Source organism: Chinchilla lanigera, unplaced genomic scaffold (genome assembly GCF_000276665.1).
Source record: "Chinchilla lanigera isolate Chin_1 unplaced genomic scaffold, ChiLan1.0 scaffold00004, whole genome shotgun sequence".
Lineage (NCBI taxonomy): Eukaryota > Metazoa > Chordata > Mammalia > Rodentia > Chinchillidae > Chinchilla > Chinchilla lanigera.
Genome location: NW_004955405.1, coordinates 3,759,558 through 3,787,508, shown reverse-complemented (window position 1 = coordinate 3,787,508; position 27,951 = coordinate 3,759,558). Strand labels below are relative to the sequence as shown.

At 36.9% G+C, this 27,951-nt stretch overlaps 1 protein-coding gene across 1 annotated transcript in view; it reads right to left on the bottom strand.

Annotated features, from left to right (window-relative positions):
• The window catches only part of Grid2 (glutamate receptor, ionotropic, delta 2), a 1,119,457-nt gene that overhangs the window by 623,741 nt on the left and 467,765 nt on the right, over window positions 1–27,951 (bottom strand). The window contains exon 6 of the mRNA XM_005374673.1: window positions 3,815–4,020. Coding sequence (XP_005374730.1) covers window positions 3,815–4,020 — 206 coding nt within the window. The remainder of the gene's footprint in view (window positions 1–3,814; window positions 4,021–27,951) is intronic.

Below are 27,951 nucleotides of genomic sequence, written 5' to 3'. Positions count from 1 at the left end.
AATGCAACTTAAATAAATAAAAAACATGCAATTCCTTCTGAAAAGAACTATTGGAGATAGAAGGAGAGAAACCAAAGAAGCCTTATTTTTAATCATCAAACCCTCAGTAGAATTTGATTTTTTAACCTCTGTCCACATATCACACCCATAGTCTGAATCATGGTTTTCTAACAATTGCCTGCAAGCTGGATTCTTATTCTCTTTTTGTAGTGAAAAGCATGCCTGAGGAACTTGTGCCGACCCCAGTCAACCTCTCTACAGAGCTGGTTCTCCTATGGGATTCTGGGAAAACCACTTCCTCATCACGGTGACAGCGCTTTCCCTTCACACTTTATTGTTTATTGTATGCCTGCCCCCTCCACTACAGACAGCTAGGCTCTAGGCCAGGAACTATTCTTCTTTGTTGTCTCCAGGATTTGGAAGCATGGTTTTGGATTCAGTGCTGCCTGCCATTTGGATGACTGCAGCCAGCACTACAGGGTCAGTCTCTTCCCAAGCAGGGGAAACAGGCCTACAACTCAGGAAAGATCAGGAGTGTGAAGTACAGCTACTGAGAAACAGGAAGTGCTGTGGCTTCCAGAGAATGGCATGGCTAAGTTAGCACCGGGCTGAGAGTGGTTCACAATCTTTCTCTCATTTCTACACCAGTTCTTGAGAATTCAGCCTGTGGAATAAACTTGTCTACAGTTTACAGTCATAATGCATGATTCAGAAAATCATTTCTGGAAATAAAAAGACGGCTGCATGGACGGAAAGCAGAGAAGCTTCTCAGGAAAGTCATAACACAAACCCCAAGGGAACAAGGACAAAGCACTAGATTATTACAAGTATTTAGTTTCAGAGTCAATGACAGGGTTCAAAATGAGAATTCAAGTCAAAATCATATTTGTTGAAGTGAATTATGAGGAATGCAAAGATAATAAATGAAAATTCTTTAACAAAGTCTGAACTCATTTCTCCACCTTTGAAACAGCAATGTTAGGGGATTTGCGAGAGGTAACCCTTCTCCAGAAAGGCTTCATGAGTTCCCGCTCTTAAATCTTATCGACATTCCCTCTCCTTACTACAATTCCCTATCTCACTGGCTTCTAACCTAAGCCCTGTTTAAAAAGGCTCAGCCTGCTCTATCCTAAAAACTATCTATAATTTGCTCTTTATTTTCATTACTTCTCACCAGAGTCCTCAACACACGCACCTCCCTCCGGGATTTCCCTGACCCTTTTCAGTCTTGCTCCCCCCACTGCTTCTGTGCTGCTCTCTGTGGTTCTCCTGCAGCTTAGAATGTCCTCTCACCTTTTTCTGCCTGATCCAATTCCACGCATCCTTCGGTGCTCAACTTAAGGAGCACTCCCTTCAGGACACCATTTTTTTCAAGCTTCCCCTATGACAGCTCTACAATTACACACTTTTCCCTCCAGCCAGACGCAGAGTGTTTGATGTGTGTAGCTAGGGGTAGATGTGCATGTGTTCTGCCGAGATGGCTCCCCATGAAGCTGACACTTTCTGTTTCCTTTCCCCATACTGCACTGAAAATGTGAAAAGAGATATTGGATCTTCACTGTCATTGTATTACTAGTGCCAGCACAATATCTAGGATATGCTGGATAGTAAGTAAACGTTTATTTAAAACAAAAGGAATAGACAAAATGGTGTCACTAGCCTTGACCTTTCTCCTGGACTCCAGCCCTGCCCTTTTCACCACCCTTTCTAGGAAATCATGGTGGAGCACAGCCTAGGGCAGACTGCTTGAGGTCAGTCTCAGACCTACCTCTTACTAGGTGGGTCACTATGACCTATCACTTAATCTCTATGGGCCTCAGTTTCTTTACCTGTGAAACACAGATGATGATGATACCAACTCAAAGGTTTTTCATGAGAGTTACATGAGTTCACTGTTTACAGAGTCTTTGAAAAGAAAGTAAATAGTAAGAAGAGACTGAGTAATGTAAGTATTAAAACAGAGTAATGATCAATTGGGTAGTATGCTGCTAGTTTACGTTTATACGTGAATTGTCAAACCTACCAGTCTGCCATGTTAGCTCATAATCATTAATGGTATCTATGACCTTATTTGAAGACAAAGTCTTTACAGATGTAATTGAGTTTAAATGAGGTCATTAGGGTGAGCCAGATACAAATTAATTGGTGTCCTTGAAAGGAGAAAATGTGGACACATAGTCATGAAGAGAGAAAGTGATATGCAGAGACATAAGAAGACCACAACCGCTAAGCCAAAGAATCTACTAGTCTAGCAGGATTCTATAAGCCATTTGCTAAACTTAAAAGATCAGCCTGGTGTGGTGGCGCACGCCTGTAATCCCAGCATTCAGGAGGCTGAGGCAAGAGGATCGTTGTGAGTTCAAGACCAGCCTGGGCTACAAAGTGAGCTCAAGGCCAGCGTGAACTGCATAGTGAGACCCTGTCTCAAAAAAAAAAGACCAAAGTTCTATATACATGCATAACTGCTTTATTTCTTTCAGTGATCTGTATTCTGCTTCAAGATCCTAACACAAATTATTTTATAGACTGTCAGAGACCTTCTAGTACATTTTTAATTTGGAGGCTTATAGCTACAGTTGGGAAGTTAATGGAAACAGTAGAATGGTAAGGAAAGAAGTATTAATCAAACAAACCAAATTTAACAACACTGTGTAAAACTGTGTTATGCCATCACTAGTTTTATTACTGTGTAAAATTTAAAAAGGTGAAGTAAGATGAAAATGAGTTCATAACCCTCTGTAAGGCACTCACAAGCATGTTAGACTATAGTGATGTAACAACCACGGGAAAGTTTTACTTATATTTCATTGAGTTTTAGGGCTTCTAACCAAATAAATGACACAGTTAAAAATCTGAGGATGCAGCATCACAAACTGTACAGTGGTCATCATTTTGCAGAGATTCAAATGTTTTTAAGCACTTGTCTTGGCTCAGAGTTCCCAGAGCAGAAGTAAACCTGCTGAATGTTTTTGCAGTAGTAGTCATGGTTAAGCAATCACAGATGGATTCAAATAAATCTTAGGAGTAAAATGTCAACTTGCAAAAAATTTTAAGGATCAGTTACATCCTGGTTTGTGTCTAGATGTCCCCTGAACCCTCATGTGGTCATAGGGCTTTTTCAGAAGTGGCTGCATCTAGAGTGTGCGACACTGAGATTAAAGGTGTGTGATTAGTAAATCAGCCCACAGATTGGTATGGCCTAGTTCTGGCTAGGATTTTAAGAGTGCAAGTGCAATACCCGCCTTGGGGAGGGTAGCCTGCACACAACATAAGGCACAGAAAGAGTCTTATCTTCTCCCCTTGTTGCTTCTGCTGTCTTGTGGGTGCCATCAACTGTTCCCCTCTGTGATGGGCCTCTTTTGTGGGCCACCCTGACTTGGAGCCAGCCGGTTATGGGCTGAAACCTCTACAGACTGTGAGCCAAATAAACCTCCCCCCTTTAGCTTTGGGTGTTGGGTATTTCATCTCAATGAGAGAAAAGTAACTAAGATAAGCTAGCTGTATGTTTGTGAATTCAATTTTGAACTTTCTAGACTCATTCAGATCAGTAACAGATTTAAACCCCTATAAGCCTTCTGAAAATTGACTAGGCTATATGCCTAAATATATATTAGATACAAGCTTTCTCAGCAATTAACTGGGCAGTATGGGGTAAATGAGAAGAGCAAGGAATTCCCTGTGCTGCTTCCATTAGTATTCATGAGAGCTGCACAGTTAATTCCCTCACTCTGCTCTTCAAGTTCTGCTCTCTGGGTCCACTGTGAAATATTTACAGTTTGCACCCTGCCCCGACCGTATAACAATTCTGACTTACCTCACTAATGAATGACTTGGCTGTGGCAGGATTCATCACCAGGATGGCCCTCCTAAGAGTGTCTCGATAGCGATTCAATTCCTCTATTCTCATGGTATCAAAGAGAGTAGTGATCATTTTATTGATGTTGTTTTCCACTTTCTGAAGTGCAACGTCCATTCCCTGCTGAGATACTTTGTCCAAAAATTCCTGTATTCCACGGATATCTGGGAACAGCAAAAGCCATCAAAGTGTGAGTGACAACACAGAAGGGAAATGAAAGCTATGGGAACAGTTTTATTATTTAACCTTGCAGGTTGTCCAATATAAGTGGATATCAGATGGAAATCCAATATGTTCATGGTGTGGTCAGATATAATGTGGTCACATGAAAATATAGAGAGTTATGTCTAAATTATTCCAACTATGAAAAATGTTGGGACAGGGTAGAGAAAGGAGGAAAGAGGTATTATTTTCCCCAAAGCAAAATATTAAAGAAGAGAAGTCTATTTTCACTTTCTTTTACTTTAAAAAATGATATAAATACCACTGAAGAAAGATGCATATGAATGAAGATTACCAACATTTTGCAAAATAAATAATATCATTAAATTGAAATTTATAATCTAAACAGAAACAGTGTTTTCAGTTTTCTTCAAAGGATCTCAGATCACTTAGACCAAAAGTATAATAGCTGTGTTTGTTTATTTTGTAAAGACTATACCACATTGTTAGGTAAGCTCTGGAAAACCTGGTAGGACATAGTTTTTTTTTTTTTTTTTAAGGAATACAGAAAATGTATCATGTACGTAAAACCAGCTTATACATGTATTTCAGCATTTTAAAATATTATGCAACAGTTTTGAATATATGATGATAAACAGTAAATTTGCATGTGCATTCCCAAGTAAGGAAAGTTGTGTAAAGTTATTAAACAGAAAAAGAAGCATTCATTTCACATTCAACTAAGACGAATAGTCCAGGCTAAAGAAAGTGATCAAGAATTTATATTTGAATGTATATTTTAAGTAACATGTGCTTAAAATGTTTCTATGCATTTCTTATGCCACAATGAATATTTATAGACAGGGTTTGAAATAATTAATATGACTGAAAAGTACATCTGGTATAACATAATCTTAATATAGAAGATTTCCTTTTACCATTTTATAAACTATATTTTTTATTATACATCCACACTATAAAATATTTACAAGAAAAAATGATTGTTGAAAAAAAGAAATAAATGGCCTTTATGGAGCTGCTATTGCTGGTCTATATCTCAAAATCTCTAACTGTATGTAACTACATGCATATAAAATTTGTCTGTGTGGACAATAATTAATTTAAGAGCAACGAATAAGCCCACAGAACAAGAAAACAAGTAACAAAAAATTAGAAACCGGAATTTACTCATAACAAAGTTTTATATTAGCAAGGTTACAGATTAATAAAAGCAGTTTTGTTGTGATTTATTTTAAAACCCTACTGTGGGTGTTGAGTGTTCAGTGAGTTGTCTTCAGAGTGGGCATCCTGCATAAATTCCGACCTATGCTCCTTACTTGTAACTTGTTTTGTTTTGTTTTGAACTTTTTTCTTTGACAAATAATTCCAGGTTGTCATCACTGAACCAGGTTAAGAACACAGAATTCTCAGAGAGAATATAAAGCAAGAGGAAAAAGAACTGGAATAATAAAGACAGTATGTGTTCAAGAAATAGCCAAGCTTTTTAAATACCTAAGGCGGCAAGCCAGTGATGCCTGGATTAAATAAAGGGTTAGCTGATGGTATTGGATAGGTAGGGTAGAAATACAAAATTAGGACTATGACTATCTTACGCAGGATGCCTCGGAAGTGAGAATCAGCATCACTTGAGAAATGTATTAAGAATATAAACTCAGGGGGCTGGGGATTTAGCTCAGCGGCAAAGCGCCTGCCTGGCAAGCGCAAGGTCGTGAGTTCGGTTCCTGGTACCGGAGAAAAACCAAAAAAAAAAAAAAAAAAAAAAAGAATATAAACTCTGGGCCCCATCTGAGAAACAAAAGTAAATGCCTTTAGAATATGTCACAGCATATATTTTGTTTTGAACTGTAAATTTTTTATTTGAGTTATTTAAATGTGTGTCAGTGTAAGTCAAACAAACCACATAATATACAGTAACACAGTTTGTGAACTCCATGTTGAGTAAGGAACACCACCCTGGCCATCTTCTTGGCACAAACACAACACCACCATCTGTCCAGCACTAACATGAAGGCAGCCATCTTCCCCAGAATCACAGAAGGAATTACATTCATGAACCAAGGTACCACTCTATATGCTGAAACAGGTCTGAGATGCTCAGAAAACGTAGCATGCACAAGTGTGGCAATGTATACTTGGAAGCCCAGTGCTCAGGAGGCTGAGGCAGGAGGATCACTGCAAGTTAGAGGCCAGGTTGGGCTACATAGTGAGTTCGAGGCCTGCATGAACTGCATAGTGAGACCCTGTCTTAAAAATCTAAAAATAGAGTGTTTCACTTTTGAACACTCCCTACTTGTCTGCAGTAGCTGCCTGCTCTCTCTCTTCCCTCCTACCCCTTTTAAATAAATTGTCTTCTTTTATTTTAAACTCTGCTTCTTTAGTTCTTTCAAGACACTGGGTTTAGGATGGCCAGGAGCTGAGTGTTCCAGCAGAGCAGCTGCTTGCAGTACGTCAGGTCGTTACTCAGGCACCGTGGCACAGGCTGGAATCCCAGCTACTTGGAGGCTGAGGTAGTCAATGAGCTGGGGGCTGAAGCCCAGCACATCCACAGCGGCAGCATGGCAATTCCAGAAACCCCTGCAGGGAAACCGAAGGAACAGCAGGGAGACCACGCGGCTACCCTGGAAGGGCTCCCGGTGGGAATAAATGTGGATGCAGCCCATGCGCCCTTGTGGGGATCTCCCTGCTGAGCTCCTGAATCCTCACAAAATGAATATCTTTATCAGTGAACTTCCCCAGGCCACAGGAACTGCAGCCCATTCCTACAAAAGTGAGGAGTCAGTCACTCCCTACTAAGTTACTGAGTCTGAGGAAATAAAAATGCAAAATAACCAATTTTTTTCTTCTAAAATCTCCTGTTTTGCTAGGTGTGATAGTGCATCCCTGAAATCCCAGCAGTGGGGATGCTGAGGCAGGAGGATTAGAGCATGCTGAGGCTAGCTCAACTGCAGAGATTTTGTCTGAAGAAAAAACAGAACATAACATTAAATTAGAAAATAAATCCTTACTATCCTTCCAACCCTATATGTTAGAGAACTGTGTTAGAAGCCCGAGTTCCAACCTGTCATTTTAAATACACAGAGTCACCTGTGATACACTGCCACTGAACAATTGAGCAGTTCCTGTGCTCAGTTTACCTATAATTAGTCCGGAATTGAATGGCCCTGCAGCCGGTGCCCACTCAGGACCCAGGATCCACTAGGAAATCCAGGAGCTGTTTTGCTTACTTCCAATGAAACTCTCCTAGCTCCCTCTTTTGGTTGGTGGTATCATTCATCCAGGTCTGTGGACTCATGAGCTTGGTACATAGGGTAACAGAACCAGGGATTGACCCTAAGGCCACTGAACTGGCTACACTTCACAGTTCTGTTTTATTTTAATGTTTGTTTATTTATTTAATGATTAACTTTTGAAGCAGCGTCTCCCTACATATTCCAGGCTAGCCTTTGTAGGGGGCGATTAAAAGGACATAAAGAAAGAACTCAGGGCAAAGCACAGATGACCAACACTGTAAAATCATCATGTTCTTATCTGTGGCTGATGACGTTAGGGTCATCACATGCTTATTATGCACCACGTGCTTGGAAAAAGTGTACCCCACTGAAACCTTATGAACGTGTTACACTTACTGTATGTTGAACTTGTCCCCTTCCCAGAAACAAAGGCCAAGACCTCAATAGGCCCAGCCCACACCAATCAGTAAAGCAGTTTGCACGCATGCGCATGGACACACCCCATGCTCATCTGCAGTGGGACTCCCCTATCTCCCGGCACCACTGCTCTGCTGCTCTGACAGCTCTCCTGCTTTTTCCGCATTTGCCACACTTTGGGGGAGGCGGGTACCAGGAACCAAACTCAGGGCCTTGAGCACACTTTAAATAAATTTTCACTTTACACAAAACTAAAAGCAAAGTCAAAACAACAACAACCCCCACACACAAAATGTAGCATGACTAGAACATAAGACTAAATAATTTAAACTCAGTGACATCTTATGACTTAAAAATAAAACACCAATACAGTTTCATATCTTAACTTTGAGAAAAAGTTTGCTTCCCGCAAATATTCATGGAATACTGGACACATTATGGGTGAGGGTATAACAGTGAATACTTATTCTTGCAATCAGATGATAACCAACCAACCAAACTCGTAAATATAAATTGTGCCATGTGCTTGACAGGAAGCAACAAGGGAGCTCTCAAGGGTCACAGTGGAGTAGGCAGCAGGATCCTCTCTAGTTAGAACACTTGTAAAAGTTCTCCCTGGAAAACTTATGTTTAAACTGAGAACCAAAGGATAAAACATTACTCAGGGAAAGAGACAGGGAAAGCACAGGACAGCTCAGGGAAAATGTCCTAAGAATGTGCCGAGCTTGTGAAGGAGAAACCTGAATGAAGTCAGTGCGGCTGTGCCTGGACATAGCAAAGCTGGGGGAGGCTGGAATGGAGAGGGAGGTCAGAATATTTAGAACAGTGTTAAACATGGAAAGAGGTCTTCATTACAGCTTTAATCTGTTGAAAGTTTCAAGTACAGAATCTGACACATGGGTGGAAAACTAGGTTTGCAGAATGAGATGAGGTTTAGGTCTAGAAGTATGACATAAGTTGACTTTATAAATTGTTTCCCTCTGAATTAAAACAGTAATATAGATTTTTAACTTTTAATTTTGGTTAGACATTAAGAAATATCTGTATTGTTATTTGGTCAATGAACACAAAAGTGATATGTTAAAAGATCCCTCTTAGTCCTCTGCTTCTTTGCTTTGGAATTTTGGTTTTCACTTCCTAGATATGCATGTGGTTGTAGAATTTATTAGAAAGTTTTCCTCATGTGTAATTGAAGATGTATATATGAAGATATATATATATGTATATATATAGTCTTTAAGATTAAATTACCAAGGGTGTATGTATGTGTATGTAAAGCAAAATCCAAAATAGTGTCTAACACATGATAGCCCTATTATTAGTAATAGTACACAACTCTTGAGAGACTATTGCTACTCTCACCTACAGGATAGCTCTCCTAACAGTTACTGATAGCTAGTTCCCCAAATACAAAGCATAAATACAAGATAGACCTTGGGGATACAGGACTCAAGCAGTAATAGCTTTGTTTATTCGAGAATGACATTAACTACTCATGATAAATAGCAACTGATAAATGTAATGGGAGAAGATTAGCTGCTTTGTGCAAAATGATCATTAAAAAAAGTGTTAAGCCTTTGGTCTTGTTAATTAAACATGAACATAACCGTCACCACTGTTCAGCTGCATCATCAGTATGCTGATTAGTTAGCAGTCAGTGAGATAAGTTCCAAGAGGTACAGAAACAAAAGCGACTTGGTGCCTGAAGTTTCTGTATTTTCTACCAAATAGTAATTGTGCTGGTCAGATAATTACATAACAGCGAGTGGTAGAAGGTTTATTAAATGAGTTACTCAACATAAGATTGGGGGAGTGAGGACTATTTTTTCCTAGGCACCATGAAGAAGCTTGTAGTAAGCAGAATAATGCCCTTTCCAAAATACTAGCATTCTGACTTTGGGACTATGCTAGGTTACACAGGAAAGGAGAATTAGAGCTGAAGGTAATATTGACTGTTCTTCAAATGTCTTTAAAATGGAGAAAATCTCCCCTCTGAGTGGATACAGATTAATCACAGGGGGCTTAAATTGAGAGAGACAAAGGGAACACAGATCCCCTGTGGAATGGTAGGGACGCTGGACTCTTCAGAGGGAAGCAATGTTGATGACTTTGAGGATGGGGGAAGGGGATCATGAGTGAGGAAGGTGGGCCCCTCTAGAAGCTGGAAAAGGGAAGGAGACGGATTCTCCTCTGGAGCCATCAGGAAAGAGCACAGCCTTGATGCCTTGGTTTTAGCCCACTGAGATCCCATGCCAGACTTCTGTGCTGTATACCATGTTCAACCTGTGCCGTTTAAGCCTCTAATTGCATAGACATTTAGTACAGCAGCAACAAAAGCTAATATAGAACAATACTTTAATTCTTGAGTCAGCATTATTCAAAATTTGGTCCACTGAATTTTATTAAAACACTGAGAAGAACTTATTTAAAATTTGAGTTAAGGTTATCTCTATGGACTTAGACACTCAGTACAAAGTCCAGAATTTTTCCTTCCTGATTTTTTTAACTTCTCCTAACCTTGGGAATTGAATGTAGTCCTGGGAATTGTCGTGTAGTTCACACTGAACTACTTTTTTGGTCCTTTTTTATTTTGAGAAAGGATCTTACTGAATCGTAAATTGTCCAGGCTGAGGTAAGATATGAAACCTTTTCTGCTCAGCCTCTGTTATGGCTTGTATCTAGAAGTCTGCATAAAATCTCATTCACTCATAGATGGAGCTTTAAGGGGGTGACTGGATCTAGCATATGTGACTAGGGATTATCGCATGATAACTGGATTTGTCCACTGATTGGTTTCACATAGTTCTGAGCCTGGCTGAGTAGATTTATTGAAGACAGAAGCCCCACACTAGTGTGGTGGCACTAACCAATAAGCTTGGAGCCTGGTTAGGTTACAAAAGAAAAGGGAGGTTCACTGCTTTGTTGCTTCCTGCCTCCTTCCTGACCTTCCGTGGATTGTTTCTCATCTTTGATTCTCCTCTGCCATGCTGCCCTGCCTGGGAGCCAGCCAACTTTGGACTTGAAACTCTACGAACTATGAACTAAAATAAATCTTTCTTCCCCTAACCCAGGTTTCTCTTGTTGTGTGACAGACAGCCAAACCATATTTTTCTACTGAAAATATTTACTTTAGTGTAACAGTAGTCACTCTGCTTCGCAGTACCTATGCTGGGTAGTACAGGAAGCAATCTTTGTGTTTACCCTCTTGCTAGGCTAATGACAAAGTGTATGTCCACGTGTCAAAGTATCAACAAATGTAACATCTAATACTCTGTTGTACATTTTGTGTATTTATACTTTGTTTTATTAAATGTTTTCTTTTAATTTTTCTTGTAGAATTAGCCTAATTCAGTACAATGTCATAGTGCTTTCTTTAACTTTGGGAGGAGGTTGCAGGTGAGTTATCAAGTGACTTGGCTGCCAATAATGACTTGGATCATGTAAGTCCAGATGTTAGCAAGATATGACACATAGAGAAGCATAGAATGGTGACTGTGATTCAGATGAGCAAGAAAACAGTAGTGTACATACATATTTGACTCATCAAATGCTTCAAAGTGGTCACGTATACCTGAGTGATCCAACGTTAGGACCAGGTTGGAAAATGTGATTAGATTCTTTCCATGGGTGAAACCAAGTAATGGGATGCCAGCACTGTGATTCAGTGTTGGAAATTATTCCCAATGGAACATATGCTGCAAGATGTTGCATAATACACTAATAATGAAATACAAGTAAAACATTCCGTATGCACCAATAGTGATACTCAAAAATATATTTATCCTGACACTTCACTATCTGAACTAAATGACTTCGTAGCAAGACTTTATCATTCTAATTGTCAGGCTCTAAAGAATTTATAAAGAAGTGACAGATATGGTGTTGAAACTTTTGGAATAATAATGTCAGTCAAGAGATTTGGTTTCTTTGAAAATTCCCTATGTTTTGATGACAAAAAGACTAACCAAGAAAGAAAAACTTTGGACTATTTAGCTGATATTTATACATTTTTGAGAGATTTGTTTTGAACTGTCAAGCAATCTATACACCATCCAAACACAGGACAATTGATGAGCAACTTGCATCATTTCCTGGTTGTTGTAACTTTTGGCAACGTGTGTCAAATAAACCTTCCAAATATGGGGTAAAAAATATGCCCTGGTAGATGCAAAGACATTTTACACATTGAATAAAGAAATTTATCCTGGTACTCAGCCACTAGTCTTCATTAGTGCAGTAATAGATCATATGATGTTGTGAAAGGATGTGTTGCAACTATTTCAAAAGTAACCAAAATGTCACATTCAATAATTAGCTCACCCACTTGAGAGACTGAGGCAGAAAGTTCCTGAGAGTTCAAGGTCAACCTGTGTTACCCAGTGAGTTCAGGGCTAGTTCACTGTGTAGTGAGACTCTGTCTCAAAACAAACAAACAAACAAAACATTAATAGTGAAAATGTACCACTAATAAAGCCAGAAATAGTCAAATTTTACAGCAAAAAGAGGCAGAGTAGATGTTGTTGACTAGTTATACAGCAACTATGATGTCACTTGAAACACAAAGTGTTGGCCAATGGCTGTGTTTTACTTGATCCTAACCATATCAGGCATAAATAATTTCATAATTGACAAAGAAAATATCATGGGAAAATTTTCTTAAAGGATTGGACTGGAATTGATAAATGATCAGTTACAACAGAGGAAGAACAATATGCCCAAAGAACTCTGCAAAGAATTCTGGAGCAGACCCTTGAGCAGACAGGTGAAACATCACAAGAACCTCCTAAGAAAGCAGGAAGACTAGCAAGATGTCAAGCATGTCCCACCAAAAAGTCAAGAAAGCAAAACCCATGTGCTATTAATGTAAGCAAGACTTGGGTATGGAACATGCTATTCTCATGTGTGAAAACTACGTTAGATGTGATAATTAAAGTAAGTATTAAGCAAGCAGACAGTTGATATTGAAAATGTTGATGTTTATTCTGAACACTCAGTACATATTTGCTATTTTATTTTCTTGCTAAGTATACATTGTATAATATAACAAGAACCTCCTCACAAAGCAAGAAGACCAGAGAGATGACAAGTAGGTCCTGTCAAGAAAGAGGAAAACAAGATGCAGATGCTGTCAGGGTAAGCAATACTTGTGTATGCAAAACACGCGTGCTACAGTGTAAGTGATACTTGTGTATGGAACATGCCATTTTCATGCATGAAGAGTGTCTTAGGTGGATACTTGGAGCAAAGGTTATTTTTGTGGTAGGGTTTTATTTGTATTTGTAGGTCACATAGGAATTTATTCTTATTGTTCATTTTTAGATTTTGTAAGCATATGTTGATGGTGAAAATGTTCTTTGTTCTAAATATTCATTACATATTAAAACTTTATTGTTTTACTTTTTTGTCTTTTTGAGACAAGCTCTCTCTCCTTATGCAGTTCAGGCTGGCACTGACCTCACTTTGTAGCCCAGGCTGGTCTCGAACTTGCAACTATCCTCCTGCCTCAGCCTTCTGAGTGCAGGCATGTGCCACCATGCCCAGCTCATATTAAAACTTTAATATTTTATTGATATTTTATTTTCCTATTAAGTACACATTGTATAAGACTCATAAAATTAAAATAAATAATTCAATAGAAATATCTCTAAAATGTGTGTATAACATACTCACTTAACACTCTTTTTCTAGGAAATTTACCCTGACACACTGGAGACCTTGTGGGTGTTGGGTATTTTGTCCCAGCAATGAGACAGTAATTGATAGCCTCCCATAGTGCTGGAATTGTAGGTGTTTGCCACCATGCCCAGCTTGATGGTTCTTAAGAGACAAGTTCTGGAATCAGTTCTCAAAATTCTTACCCTTCTTTGTGGTACAGATTTGAGAAAATCATGAATAGTGTGGGCCCTCTCATGCTCTAGTAAATGTACATAGTCCAGCTTTGTACAATTTCCCGATGGTAGTCCCTTCATATAATCTGCCTGCTTCCCTTAAGCATAGCTAATGAAGAATCCAAATTAACAATTTGTTTCTTCTCTTAATGAGTTATTCCTATCCAGAGTTATTGGAAAGTAAGGTATAAGCATTCATGTGTTAACTAGTAGTACACAAAGTTATATTTAAGAAATACTTCAAATAAAAATATTAAGAAATATACACATAAATACATTTCCTAATTTCTTTTAATTATTTCTGATTACTTCTCAAACTCTAGTTATTCTTCAAGCACAACAAAAATACACCAAGCTCTAGAAGGCTGGATCTCCAGGGAAACCAACTTGATAGAGACTGGAGAACAGGAACTCGACAAAGGTCTACCCTAGAAAACAACCTGTGCAACAGAGAAGGCAGCGAGACAGACCCCTCGCAGAGAAATGTGGGTCTGCGATGCAGTTTTAAAAAAAGGTTGCAGGGACCTCTGAAGTAGGGTGACCTTCAGAGTGACCTCAAGGCAGGACCAGAGAGAGGAGGGACTTTGCAACCTTGCAGGCACCCTGAGTCCGGTGCTCCTTCTCAGCTGAAGGAAGTCCTGGGGAAGGTAGTGAGCTACCAACACCAACAGGTGTGGGAAGGCGTCCTTCTGTTTGGAAAAGGAGGTTTGAGGGTTGAGTCTACACTGAAATTTTACTTGCATTTATGGGGTTGAAAGTTGCTTTGGTTTACAGGGAATTTTGATGTAAAATATCCTTATATATCACTTCTAGTCTACATTTCCACCTTTGTAAACAACAACAACTCTTTATATAGGGGGGAACACAGGCCTTTGATGTGACAAAAGCAGGATTGGATCCACTTGCTGCTATGAATGAAGTCCTCTTAACTTGCAATTAATTTTGTAGTTGATATTTTCTATTTCGATCTTATCAGCATTTCTTCTCCTTTATTCAAGTGACAAGGTGCTGATTTTCATTTAAGAAATAAGCTTGGATCTCTTTTTGTGTTTCACATGTGCTGAACCATTGTCATTCTATTCCTGGGTGGTCCTGTGTCCTGGACTGGTCAGTTTGACCTTGCCTTGTCCTCGGTCTAAGTAATTAGTTTAAGAATGATTACAGCACTCAAGCAGAGAATAATATTTGATATAGAGATAGCATAAAAGGAAAGGTCTTTCTTTGGTAACACAAGTTGTAATGATAGACTTTTGCAACTGCAGGAGGCACCATGGCTAGGGAGAAGGAAGCTAGACTGAAGCGGAGGTAAGCTAGCTGTACCTGGGCTGCCTGACTCCAAGAGTCCTTACAAAAGAAGCAGCTGGTTTGAGTGAGCGGTCCCTTATAAAAGAAAAGACTTGGCTAAAACGTATACACGCACATTTTGTTAATAGTTATCTGGTAGCTTGGTCATGAGGATGAAGGGAGAGTTCCTGATTTTGAGGTGCTTTCATTTAGAGGAGCAAAAAACATTTAAGCAGGAAATTATGTCTGAATGGCAAATAAATAAAGGCCATGTAAGCAAGAAAGAAAATATCAGGGAAATATCAGTGACATGTATATAGCCTAATTATTATTTTTTCTGATAAAATGAAATAGGATTGTGAAATAGCAAAACAATCTTTAAACTGCACATTTCTATGCAATGTTCATATTTATTATCAAGATTTTATGACTCCTAGTAAAGAGTCCTGTTTTCACTTTGGTTATGATAGTTTTCTCTATCAAAAACAAAATCCTGAGAAGAAATAAAGATGGATCTGTATAGCATCATTAGAGCTTAATAGTCTAGCATGCATTAGCTTCTCTGATACCTTAATGGAGGTACCTACTTAGGGCGGTTTTCCACAAAGGCAATCCGGTCTGTAGTGCCTGATTGGAACATAATGATTCATTTTATTGAATCATGTAAAATAATAGCTTTATTATAATTTCTAAAGTAAGATTACTTTTAATCTTCTACTAAAATGGTTTATATTAAAGATTGGGATAAAAAATTTCAGTCAATATTAGAATTTAATATATGAAGGCATTTCTAACCTGAGCCTCAAAAGAAACTAGAAATATTACACAGCAGAAATATGGGTCAAAAGGGCATTGTATGTGATTCACATATACCAGTAATCAACATTCATACAGAGCACTTCCTATATTAAGGCTTGGCTAACTATGCCTTGGTTACGATTTTTGAAGAAAATGCTGAACAAAACCAAATCCTCTCCCCTTATGGTACACATTGACCATCTGATGATAATAGATCCTACTTGAGTTAGAAAAATCTTATAATACTTCTCATTTCCCAAATTATAGTTGTAATTTAACTAAATGTGTGTGCAGTACTCTCTGGAATATATCAAAATAATAATTCGTAGTCTGATCACTGGATTCAAACATTACATTTAAATTACGGAATTTAATATCAAAAGAGATCTGTCTTCAGTTTTCATGTGTAATTTTTGACTCTATTCATCTCTTGTTCCTTTGAATGTAGCGAGGAAATTTTCCTGTTCAGACTGAGGTCTTTCATGCAGTAGCTGACCAAAATGATTAACTATGCCCCATCTATTCATATGAATTATTTAGGGAAAATTTTTTTGACTTATGTGGTATTTTTTCTTCCTTATTTAAAATAACGATAATTATATGCTATATTGACTTTTAAGATGATACAGTCCAGTAATCATGATCCATCAGTGTGATTTTTATATTTGCTAAGAACTTGTGATTTGAGCATTAGATCATAGTATTTCAGTATGACAGTCGTCCTTACCATAACACTGATCAATATTTGTAAAGGAAACATTACTGATGAGTAAATCCAACAGAGTAGAATGTACACATTTTACGTACTTGTCAGATACAGACTAATGCAATGGAAATAGTTCGATAAATTGCTTAACTGATTATATGCTTATTCATGCACGTTGGAGTAAATAAGAGGACTGAAAGCCGGAAAGGAGCCAAATGAGTAATAAACAGCTTTAAGGCTGTCAAGAGAAAAAGTCAGTAATATTGTAGTCATTGCACATTTTAAAACACCCATGGGGTAATCATAAACATTTGCAGTCAATTAAGAGGAATGTGTCCATTTTATGGGTTTGATTAAACCTACAAGAATAAAAGTTGTGATTCTTAGGAATGCATTTATGAGGAGAAGTGGGTAACCTAATCTTTTCAAAAGGATCTTCCATGTGACAATTAAGTTGTAAGAAAGGGTGATAAAATGGAGGATAGTGCGTAAGTATGTACCTGAGTCACGACTATGTATATCCTCAGTTTGGGACCATTACATCAATGTCTTCACCATACAGAAGACTCACAGAGGACTCACATTTGGATTTCCTGAAGAGCTGTGTGTGTGTGTGTGTGTGTGTGTGTGTGTGTGTGTGTGTGTGAGGGTGCTTATGACTATTTGTATTTGTTTTCATCTACAGGATTTGGTCATTGCCATCTTAAGAGATTTCATTTTATCAATATACTACCCATTTGAGTCTCTGAATTTTAGAAATAGTTTTACAAATTACAGTAGAGATTTACATATTATCAGAAAGCTTATAAAAAAAACTATTCTGAAACTATAATAAAAATTTCAGACTAAGACCATAAATTATTTCTAGCTAATCAATAAAAAGAGGAACAAACTACTTCAAACTAAATTAAAATATTTTAATAGGTATTTTAAAATGTTAGATTTTAATTAAAATATAATTTCCATAATTTTCCTCTTATAAGCAAATTTTCCTTCAAGAAGAGAGCTCATGTGTCCCCACCTTCTCTGACTCCGTAGTTTTCTAATCAACTGTTATCGTGTAACAGGCCAGTGCTTGAGAGCCCTCCAGATTCCTGACTAAATTATTGGGCTCAGGGATTGGCAAAGAACCGAAACTGGGCATCAAGTTTGAAATGTGAATATGAATCTTTATCATATATAACATATAAAGACAGAAGAAGGGAAAGTTCTTTTTAGTACAATAATCTGCAAGGATTCACTTGAAGTCATCACTGCATACAATCTTGTCTGGGAATGAAGCCAACACTTGAATTGAAGTAGAGATGAGCCTTGGCAAAAGAGTATTTAACTACTTTCAATAAATTGATGTCTTGGTGTTGTTACTATAATAAACTGTTTAGGGGTCTGTCATTGTAGTATCCCTCTAGTCTCCACAACTGATCCAACCCGGTAGATTTTCCAATATATCTTTCCAAGTGTTAGACTATGGTACCAGTATTGCTCTTAGGCAAGGGGAAATAAAGAACTCCGGTCACTTATATAATGAAGAGCAGCCTCATGGCTGGTGCCATTCTAGTAAATCAGTTCTACTCCCTTCTGCTAGCTCTGAAGTGCAACTTTTTCCTCATCAATATTTTCAGAATAGAATTCTTATGTGGAAGCAAGTTACCCACTAGTTTCTTTTCTATTCTAATGACCAGCTTCTCCTCTTTCTCATTTCTATAATTTTCTATAATTCTGTAATTCTGCAGTCTCCCCATTGTCTGGGACATGCATCTTGATTCCTGCTTGGACTTCTCTGACAGTGATTCTGCTTGGATTGCTGCTGATTGCCTGTTTCAGTGCCATCCCATCTACCTGGCAATCCTTCCCTTGGTAAACATTTGGTTGAAACACAAATAGTTTACTGAGCATATTGAAATTGATTCAAACCTGGAATGGTTGGTCAATATAATGAAGAGCATACTAAAGATATAAAATTTTAAAAGGAGACACAAAAAATGTAATGTGTCACTATTTTCTACAATGACAGACAGTATGTGGCAAACTGTGATCATCAAACATGTTTGGGTCTCATACAGAGTGACTTAAAGCTAGAATAGACAGCAATAAAGAAACTTAGAGATTTGGAATATCCAAAATGCACAGGTTTCTTTCTGAACTTAGGCAATAGAAAAGTACAGTGGTTTCCAGAGGCATACTCATTTTCTGTCCTTATCAGTAACAGTGATTATCTCTGCATTTATCTCTGCAATTATCTCTGGTTATTGTGACAAATTACAAGCAAATCAGATTGTTCCAGGAGGTGGCTGATTTTGTCCAGTGTATGTGTCTTAAATTTCACAGACAAACAACGTTCTGACAACTAGAAATGTAGTGTCTGAAAGGTGAAAAAGATCCTTCTAAAAGTAATGAGTTACATATTTCTTGACTTATTCTGGCAGTAATAACAGTGCTACCAATCAAAGGTGTGGAAGAAAGACATGCCAGGATTTGTGTTGGCCTCATGCCTTACAAGGGAGAAAAGTGGATTATGTCAGAATCACTTTGGGAGTTTAGAAAATATATATTGACGGCTTATATGAGATTCCAGTATTCTGATGAGACTGCTTATTTGACCATTAAAATTATTTTCAAATGATTCTTATATATTTATAAATTTGAGTTCTAAGTTTCCACAAAATTAATTATGACCTTTTCTTTATGACTCTATAATCTCTCAATGATCATAAATAAATTATGCCAGTTAGTTCAAAGCTCTGATGAATTGTGTAAACCAAGTTTTCTCTTTCTTCTTTATGTTGGCTTCAAATATCTGATGGTTTGCTCTCTCTTAGAATATTTTACTACAGTTTAGTTTTCATACAACCAAATAAACTGTCCTTAAATATTTAGTACAAAGACTATTGATTGCATTTCACTGTTACTACTACCCCAAATGAGATAATGAATGTTTTCATTATGACCCACATTTACCTTGTATCTCTCTCTAGACAATTCATCTCAAATACAGTTAAAACCACTTTGTGGCTTACATCACTATGTTTTTAAATGAATGGATATCTTATAAAAGTAATAACAAAGTATATACTTCTTAAAACTTCAAGATCTTTTTATTTAATTTATTATTAGTAGTATTAGTATTATTATATGCTTCTACAGTTCATTTCTTATTATTACAGAAGAATAATATCTCACTCTATGGATGCAGGAAATTCATTTACTCATTCTTACACTGCTGGAGAGCTGGGTTATTTCCTGGATTGAATATAATAAATCATGCTGCTATTTATATACTGTAATTTGTATATAAATATGCATTCTGATTTCTCTGAAGTGGAACGAGAGGATCGTGCGGTAGGTGGATATTTAACTTCATAGCCAAATATCAAACTTCTGATGTGTGTGTATATTTCACATTCCAACTGCAGAATATCAGAGTTGTAGTTATACAACATCCTTGCCTATGGTCAATACTGGCAGTCGTTTTTAGAGATAAGTGTTGGATTGTTTCCTTTGGTGTATAGTTTGTCTATTTTTAATTAATATTGCCTTTTAATGAACAGAAAAAAATTAATTTTGATTGTCAAGATCAGATTTTTATATTTTTTCTTTTTTGAATACTTCATTTTGGTATCTATCTAAGTAAATGTCTTATATTTTCTTTTGAAAGAAACTATACCTTTTACTATAGATGCTACTTTGAATCTTGAATACATTTTGGCTCTGGTGAAAAATATAAAGTGCTTTATAAAATTTTTGTGTGAATGTTCAGTTGGTTCAGAACCACTGCTTAAAAATCTCTATGAACTATGTGCTCAGCCTTTTAATACGTAAGGGTGGTATGGATCATTCAATCTCAGGAAATCAGTACCTTACCTAATGGACAAAACAGCACACCAGAAAATGACCATGTAATAACTGATATGTGTGAGCCCCTAGACAGAAAATTAAAATAGCTGTTTTAAGAAAATTCAACAAATTTCCATTAAAAAATACAGAGAAATACCTCAGGACTTTCTGAGACATACTTAGCAAGCAGAGGGAAGAAATTTTTAAATAGGAATTCAGATAGGAATACTTGAGGTAAAGAAATGCACTGAGCAAAATGAAAAATGAAAAAATAAAATCACTGGATGAATAGATCAAATAGGAAATCAGTAAATATATAAGTAGGCTGTTTTCTCAGTGTCAGAGGAAGAAAAAAGAAAGAAGGATGAAGAAAGCCTGTGAAAATTTGGGACAAAATTAATTGGGTAAATATTGAGATTATTGGTGTGCAAGAGCAATTTGAGAATGCCACTGAGAACAAATTTTATTCACAAAGTTAACTTCAGAAAACTTCCTAAGTCTAAGTAAAGATATAAATAGATAAGAAAAGATGAAAGAACACCATGCAGATTTAATTCAATGAAGTTTACTCCAAAATACATTATAGGAAAATTTTCACAGGTTAAAGACAAAGAAAAGATTTTTCAGAGCAGCAACACAAAAGAAAGAAATAATGCAAAAGAGCATTGAAATTCACCTGACAGCAGACTTTACAGCGACAATCTTACAAGTCAAGAGAGAGGGAAACGAGCTTTTCATCTTTGTAAGGGGAAAAGCAGCTGCCAAAGCATACTGTACTCATAAATGACCCCGTAGGAATAAGGGGTAAAAGTCCAGGGAGATAGCTCAGTAGTACTAGTGCCTGCCTGGCAAGTGCAAGGTCCTGAGTTCGGTTCCAGGTATTAAAAAAAAACAAAAAAGCCACAAACATGCCAAAACCACTAAATATTACATTTAGGGCTGGAGATATAGCTCAACAGCATAAGCACCTGCCTGGCAAGCACAAGGTCCTGAGTTCGATTCCCGGTACAAAAAAAAAATGAAGGGTAAGGACCTTCCTAGACAACTAACAGCCCAGAGCATTTATCACCACCAGAACTGCCACTCAAGAAATACTAAAGAGCCTAGAAAGTGCAAGGTCCTGAGTTTGACTCCTGGTACGAAAAAAAGAAAAAAAGAAAAGAAAAGAAAAATACTGAAGGGAGTTCTTAAAATGAAAAGAAAATGAATAAGAAGAAAACACTGGAAGGTACACCAACTGAACAGAAAAAGAAATTCCACAGATGAAGTAGAAATGTTCTAAACTTTTAAACACTGTACAGAAAACATTCAAATTATTATGAGAGCCCCAAACCAAAACAACTATAATAATTACAACAGGATTATAAAGAAAAGCATCACAGAGAGGTATAAAATGCTACACAAAATTCAAAATGTGAGGAAGAATGGAACAGAAGATTATATTTTATTAGTATTTTTGTTCTCTTCCTTTTCTTGTTTCATTTCATAATTTTACAATCAATGCTAAGATTTCAAAATGTTTTATTGTAATAAGAAGATATTTTTGTAAGCATTGTGGTAACCAGAGGCCAAAAACTTAAAATAGATACCCAAAAATATAATGTTAGGAATCAACACACAGTACTGGAGAAAATCCTATAATCACAGAGAAAAATTGCAAAAGAGGGAGAAAAAGAAATAAAGAAGATTTTAAAAATAGCAAGACCATACTTATCAATAATTACTGTAAATGTAAATGTGTAAAATTAACTAATTAACTTAGTAAATAGATAGAAAAAGAACATATGCTCCTTCTAAAATAAATCATATCAGAAAATGAAGGTATGGGATGAGATATTCTATGCAAATAGAATCCAGAAGAAAAGAGACATAGCCATACTTATATGAAATACAACAGGCTTTAAATCAAAAGCAGTCTTTTAAAAAAGTCATTAAATGATGTTAAAGGAGTAATTCTGCAAGAAGAAATTGGAGCACCTAAATATATAAAGCAAATGCTAATAGTCCTAAAAGGAGAACTTTCCTATTATGCTTTAATTAATCTATTTTCAAGCTTTATATAACTACACATACATTTTGGAGTCAGGTAGAAACATTTCATTCAGTTTTGTTCTTTTTTTCACAATTGCTTTGGTTACACAAGACATTTATACAATCTAATGGTTAGAATTAATGTAACAATTCCTTGAAAAGACTTAAAGAACAAAAATAATTCGAAGATTTTAATTGAAATTGCATCACACATATAAATAAATTTATACAGAATGGCTATCTTGATAATATGAAATTTTAAAACAATGAATGTGTCTCTGTCCATTATTTAGATCATCTTTAAGTACCTTTTGCAATTTTTATTGTTAATGCATTGCAAAGTTTTATGAATTATTTGTGTTTGAGATTTTTATACTTTATTTTACTTTTTTTTTTTTTTTTTTTTTTGGTACCGGGAATTGAACTCAGGACCTTGTGCTTGCCAGGAAGGTGATTGTGCCACTGAGCTGTATCCCCAGCCCCTCTCTCTTGTCTTGAATATCTAATGTTTAATCTTTTTAATGGTTTATTTATTAATCCTCTTAAAAGATGAATAATTTTAGATTTTGTTAATTTTTCATATTCATTATATTTTTTCAATTTCATTAACTTCAACCATTATTTTTATTATTTTTGTTAAACTGTCTGTTTAAGTAGCTTTATTTGCCTTTACTGTTAAGGTGCAAGTTTAGTTTTTTACTATTTAAACTTTTCTGGTTTTTCAAATATAGGCTTATTTTGATTTCATGTATTTATTTGTACATTTATTCATTTGAAGTTATGCTTGAGGTTAACAGCTTTGATGTCTTTGATCTAATTTTGGCCAATGATCAGCCATTTTCTTCAAATATTTCCTTCAAATATTTCTTTGTTTTCACATCCTCTCTCCAATTCAAGCATGAATTCGGTTTAATTGTAGTGTTAGTGGGAAGGTGTTTCTTGAACATGTAGATGTAAGTATAAGCAAGAAGGAAGTTTAGAATTCCTCCCTGATGTAATCTGTGCCACAAATTCTCCAGATGCTGACTAAATATAAAATTTCAGAGACAGTCATTCATTAAATTATGACTTGTTCATTTTTTGTTTTATATTGTTTTTTAATTGCACCACTGTTAATATCTCATTATCAATAGAGACTATGCTCTAACCACCTGTATTTTAAACTTTGCTCTTGTCTCAGTTTTCAGAGTCTCATGTTCTCTATTTTGCTTTGAATAGGTATCTATTTTCGTCCATTTTCTGTTGCTGACAACACACTACCACAGAGTAAATGACATAGACAAAGGTATTTATTTTAGGTCGTGGTTCGGGTCCAAGGTTCTGGACCTGTATCTTGGGACTTTTTTTCTGGCAGAGTCTCAAGGTTGCACAGGGCATCAAATGGTCAGGATCAGAGTGCACAGGTGTCTCTTCCCATAACCCCCTTCTTTGGATAAAATCAGTAGCATTCAGTCACTTATCCACCTTGATGATTTGATCTAGTGCTAGTCACCTCTCACAGGCCTCACCTCTAAATACTGTGATTGAATTAAGTTTCTACCATCTTAACACCAATGGAGATTGGATTTTAACATGTTTTAGGGTTGCCAAGCCATAGCAGTATACCAGTGTTCTTTATTTCTTTCCTTCTTTTGTCTTTTCTCCCTGGAATCAAATGGACCATTTACAGGTTGATATGATATGTGGAAGTGCCAGGTATATTCTAGAAAACTATTCTCAAAGAGCTCTTACTATGCCTCTGTAAAATTCCTGTTTTTCAGTACCTCTCATATAATTCAAGCACTTTTATAATAAAGAAAGATCTACCTTTGGACAAAAAAAGTGTAAAAGTAATTGGTATGGAAAGTATGAATCCTCTGATTTTAAGAAGAAATAAAAATGGACTCAAAATGTTTAAATGTATTGGTTTTTAAAAGTTCTTTTTTCCCTAGTTCTAAGATGCTATTCAGTTAACAACCTTAATTTTACACTTTGCCAATAAATATTATCATAATATTCTTATCAGGAAGTATATTTTTCATCTAAAGAGTTATTAGAGTTATGATTTTTGCTTGAAAACTATACTTAAAATTTTATTTATAAGTTCATCTTTCATTGACAAAGATATTGTAAAGGATAAATTATATTTTAAGAAGTTTTACATTTAAGTATTAAATATTGATATAAGGATGACAAATTGGTATTGCATCCTGCTATCCCTTAGATTTTGAGTATTTGGTAAGTTTTTTAGAAGACAGAGTAATGAGGATTAATCTTAGGCCAAATTTTCAGATCCATAATTTTGAAACATAAACAGTTCATGTAGAAACAATGCTTCTAATGCACATAAATGTATGTGCTCTTGTCTGAATGCATTCACCTCTTAGAGATCTGCGCAATTAATGTGTATTAATCCTCCATGGATCACAGGTGTGAGGCGGCACCCACTGGGAAGTGCTTGGATGCTGAGAGGTTAGGTCTCATGAGCAGACCATTCTTGCCTCTTGAGGACAGTGTTCATCCTCTCCTTGACTCTCTGCCTCCTGCCACACAGGGACACAGTGAAAAAGCCCTTGCAGAACACCAGATGTCGGCCCCTTGATCTTGGTTTTCCCAGCCTTCAGATCTGTGAGAAACACATTTCTGTTCTTCATAAATCTCCCATCTCAGGTACTCGGTTAGAACAACCCTGACCTACACAACTAGTGTAAGACTAAAGTTTAGAATTTCTTGCAAGAACAATGTGTGAACAACTTACAAATTATGATCATTAGTTTATAGTACTGACTTTTGGGGCAGTTATTAGTTTGTCATTATCAACAGAGACTTATTCTGGGTATATTAACAAGACTGTGTTAAAGCCATGCGGGAGTATTGGGCTGATCACCATGTTAAAAATTTTTAGTATATGCGCTGCAAAAAGTGAGCACAGGAAACTTGTAAAGAATACTTTTGGCATTAATTTCCAGATTAAAACACATCAATGCCCCTCAGAAAATGTTTGGCATCCTCAAAATGCTTAGTTCACTTTTTATTGGAGAAACCAAAAGCCTGTGAAATTAGAACTAGAAACATACTGTACTGTTTGCAAACCATAGTGACAATCAGCTTGATTTTCAAGTCATGGCATAGACATTCATCAACTAACATTTATATTAATCAATTTGTGAAGAATCAGGGTAGAAAGCAAATAGACATCTTTTCTTCTGAAGCAAGTACCTCTCAGAGGAATAACATAAACACAATCACTTTCTAACACTCGAAGATATTTAGAGCCTTCTTTCCCACGGCATTCATACAGATGAGTTCCCTAGAGTACCACATTAAAAAAAAATACGAGAATCTGTGCGAGTTAAAGTAGTGTTTCCCCTCAAAGATAAAGAGCTTTATGTGGGCAAAAACCATGAGGCTCTGGCTTGATGGTACCATGTACTGACTACTTTAAACAGAAGGCACCTTGTTTATCATCACACACTGCATTCCTCTGCTTCTGTCCCCATAGTCCTCCCTCCCCTCTAATCTGAAATCGGTTGGTTTCATTGTAAGGATCTTTACCCAAGAGAGACTAAAGGCACTATGTCTCCTAAAGGACACCTAAAGGAGGGAAACTTCTATGGCTTCCCTGCCTATTGCCCTTCTCTAGTTCTTGTGTGTAGACAGGCTACATCTACGATTCAGCGGCTCAGTGCTGTGCATGGTGTGGGTGGGACGCTAGCCCAACAACACTGGTTGGTCCTTTGTACCAGTTTCATATACTGCTGCCACTTATTATATTGAATATATAGTAGGTATTAGCATGTTATTTTCTTCCATTTTCTTATTTCCTAAATGCTCAAGGAGGTTCTCCTTATAAGATCTACATATAAAGAAATGTTAGTGGAGTGTGAAAAACTCCTGGGCAATTTATCTTCAGAATTTAGCAGAAGTGCCTCTGTCTTCTGGAACTAAAGTTTCCACCACGCACACCATTTACTGTTGGATGGTGAGTCAGAAGCTTCAGTCTTAATAGCTCTGAGTGAAGCATTAACACACTTCTGCCAATACAATTTAGGAGCATATTCCCCACTAAATTTCTTGTAGGTAGATTTCTGATTGTCAGTCCTTCCTTTGGATAGAGAATCTTTTCTAATCCTCATCCCCCAAAGAGTCCCAGAACTTTACTGATTATTTTAACCTCCTCCAAGAACTTGGGATTTTGGACTCGATGCTCCTTGAACTTTGCTATTCAGCAAGTACTATGCCCATTTTGAAAAGCAGCTGTTGGCTTTCTATTAAACTTTTACTAAAACCTAACGGCTGTTCAGGAATGGTTTGATAGTCTCACTTTGAGAAGCATCATCTTGTATTCAACAGCTAACAAGATGTGAAGGGCCAAGTGAGTTTGCCTATTAAATGCAAATCAAATTCCAGTATCAACTCTGGGGGAAATTTTCCTCTTGGTTTATCACCAGAAGCAAAGTGCGGGCTCTCACGGCTGTAACTCACAGTGGTGCCATTAAATAAACAGGAGAAGTCAGTGATGGATTTTATGAAACTGATCTGAAACCCTATCCTGTTCAGTGCGGTCCCTTTGAGTTACTCAAGCTCAACAATAGCTGTACAGTTCTGAAAATGGACATGGTTACTTTGTCAAGGGACAGAACCCAGGGCCCCACTCATGTCTCTGTACAGTGCTCACTGGATGACACGTAAAATTTTTGACTACTGTTCTGTTACCAACAGCTTAACTGTTTGGTATGCTACTTAGAGAACTACAAAGCAGTTCATTAAAGACACCACTCTTTGTGGATGCAAAGTGGAAATATATCCTGGCTGTGTTTGGATTACACACAGAGACTCACATTCAAAGTCCATTATTTGATGAGATCTTCTGGACACAGCTGCGTATTGATGCAGTACTGTCCAGATGGCCACCAGTACAGTTGAGGCCATGAGCACACTTGACATGATAACTTATCTACCATTATAGGCTGGACACATAGGCATCCCTGTTGCTATAATAAGATTATCACCTTAAATGGGCATGGTGGTGCACACCTGTAATCCTAGTACTCAAGGGACTGAGGCAGGAGGATTGCAGTGAGTTTGAGACCAGTCTAGGCTACATAAGTAAGTTCAAGGCCAGCCTGAACAACATAGTGAGATCTCGTCTAAAAAAAAAAAAAAAGATAATCACTTTACAAAATACTTGTACTTCTTGTTAAAAGGTGGCCCTCTTGTCTCCTGGTAGGAAAAGCCATACTACACAGGTGTGATCAATTTCCACTGCAAGCACACTGATTATTTGGAACACTTACTTCATGGCTAGGAGTTTTGGATACCTTCTTGGGACATGGAACCATTCCAGACTGACCCGCAGACTTTGGCATTACTGTCATATCTCCTGAAACTAATCCGTATTATATTTTTATCTTATTGAACCATTTATAGTTTTGCAAAGGTAGGCAAAAGACACTCAACAATGGACTAATAGTTAAAAATTCAATAGATCTTTTGTATTTTCTTCTTTTGACAGACTTCTGGTATCACTGAATATTGAAACAGTAAAATATTGACTCAAAAAGATGTCTTTCTGTACCTTTATACCCTTTCCTGGTCCCCACACATTCACAAGCACTTTGTTCACTTGCTGTAGATGTTCTATGAAAGGAAACATCATTTTGACTGCTTTTGGGATAATGATCAACATGAAAGTGGTGTGGAATGATACAGACCTGCTTTAAAAATTCAAATATCCATTCTTAT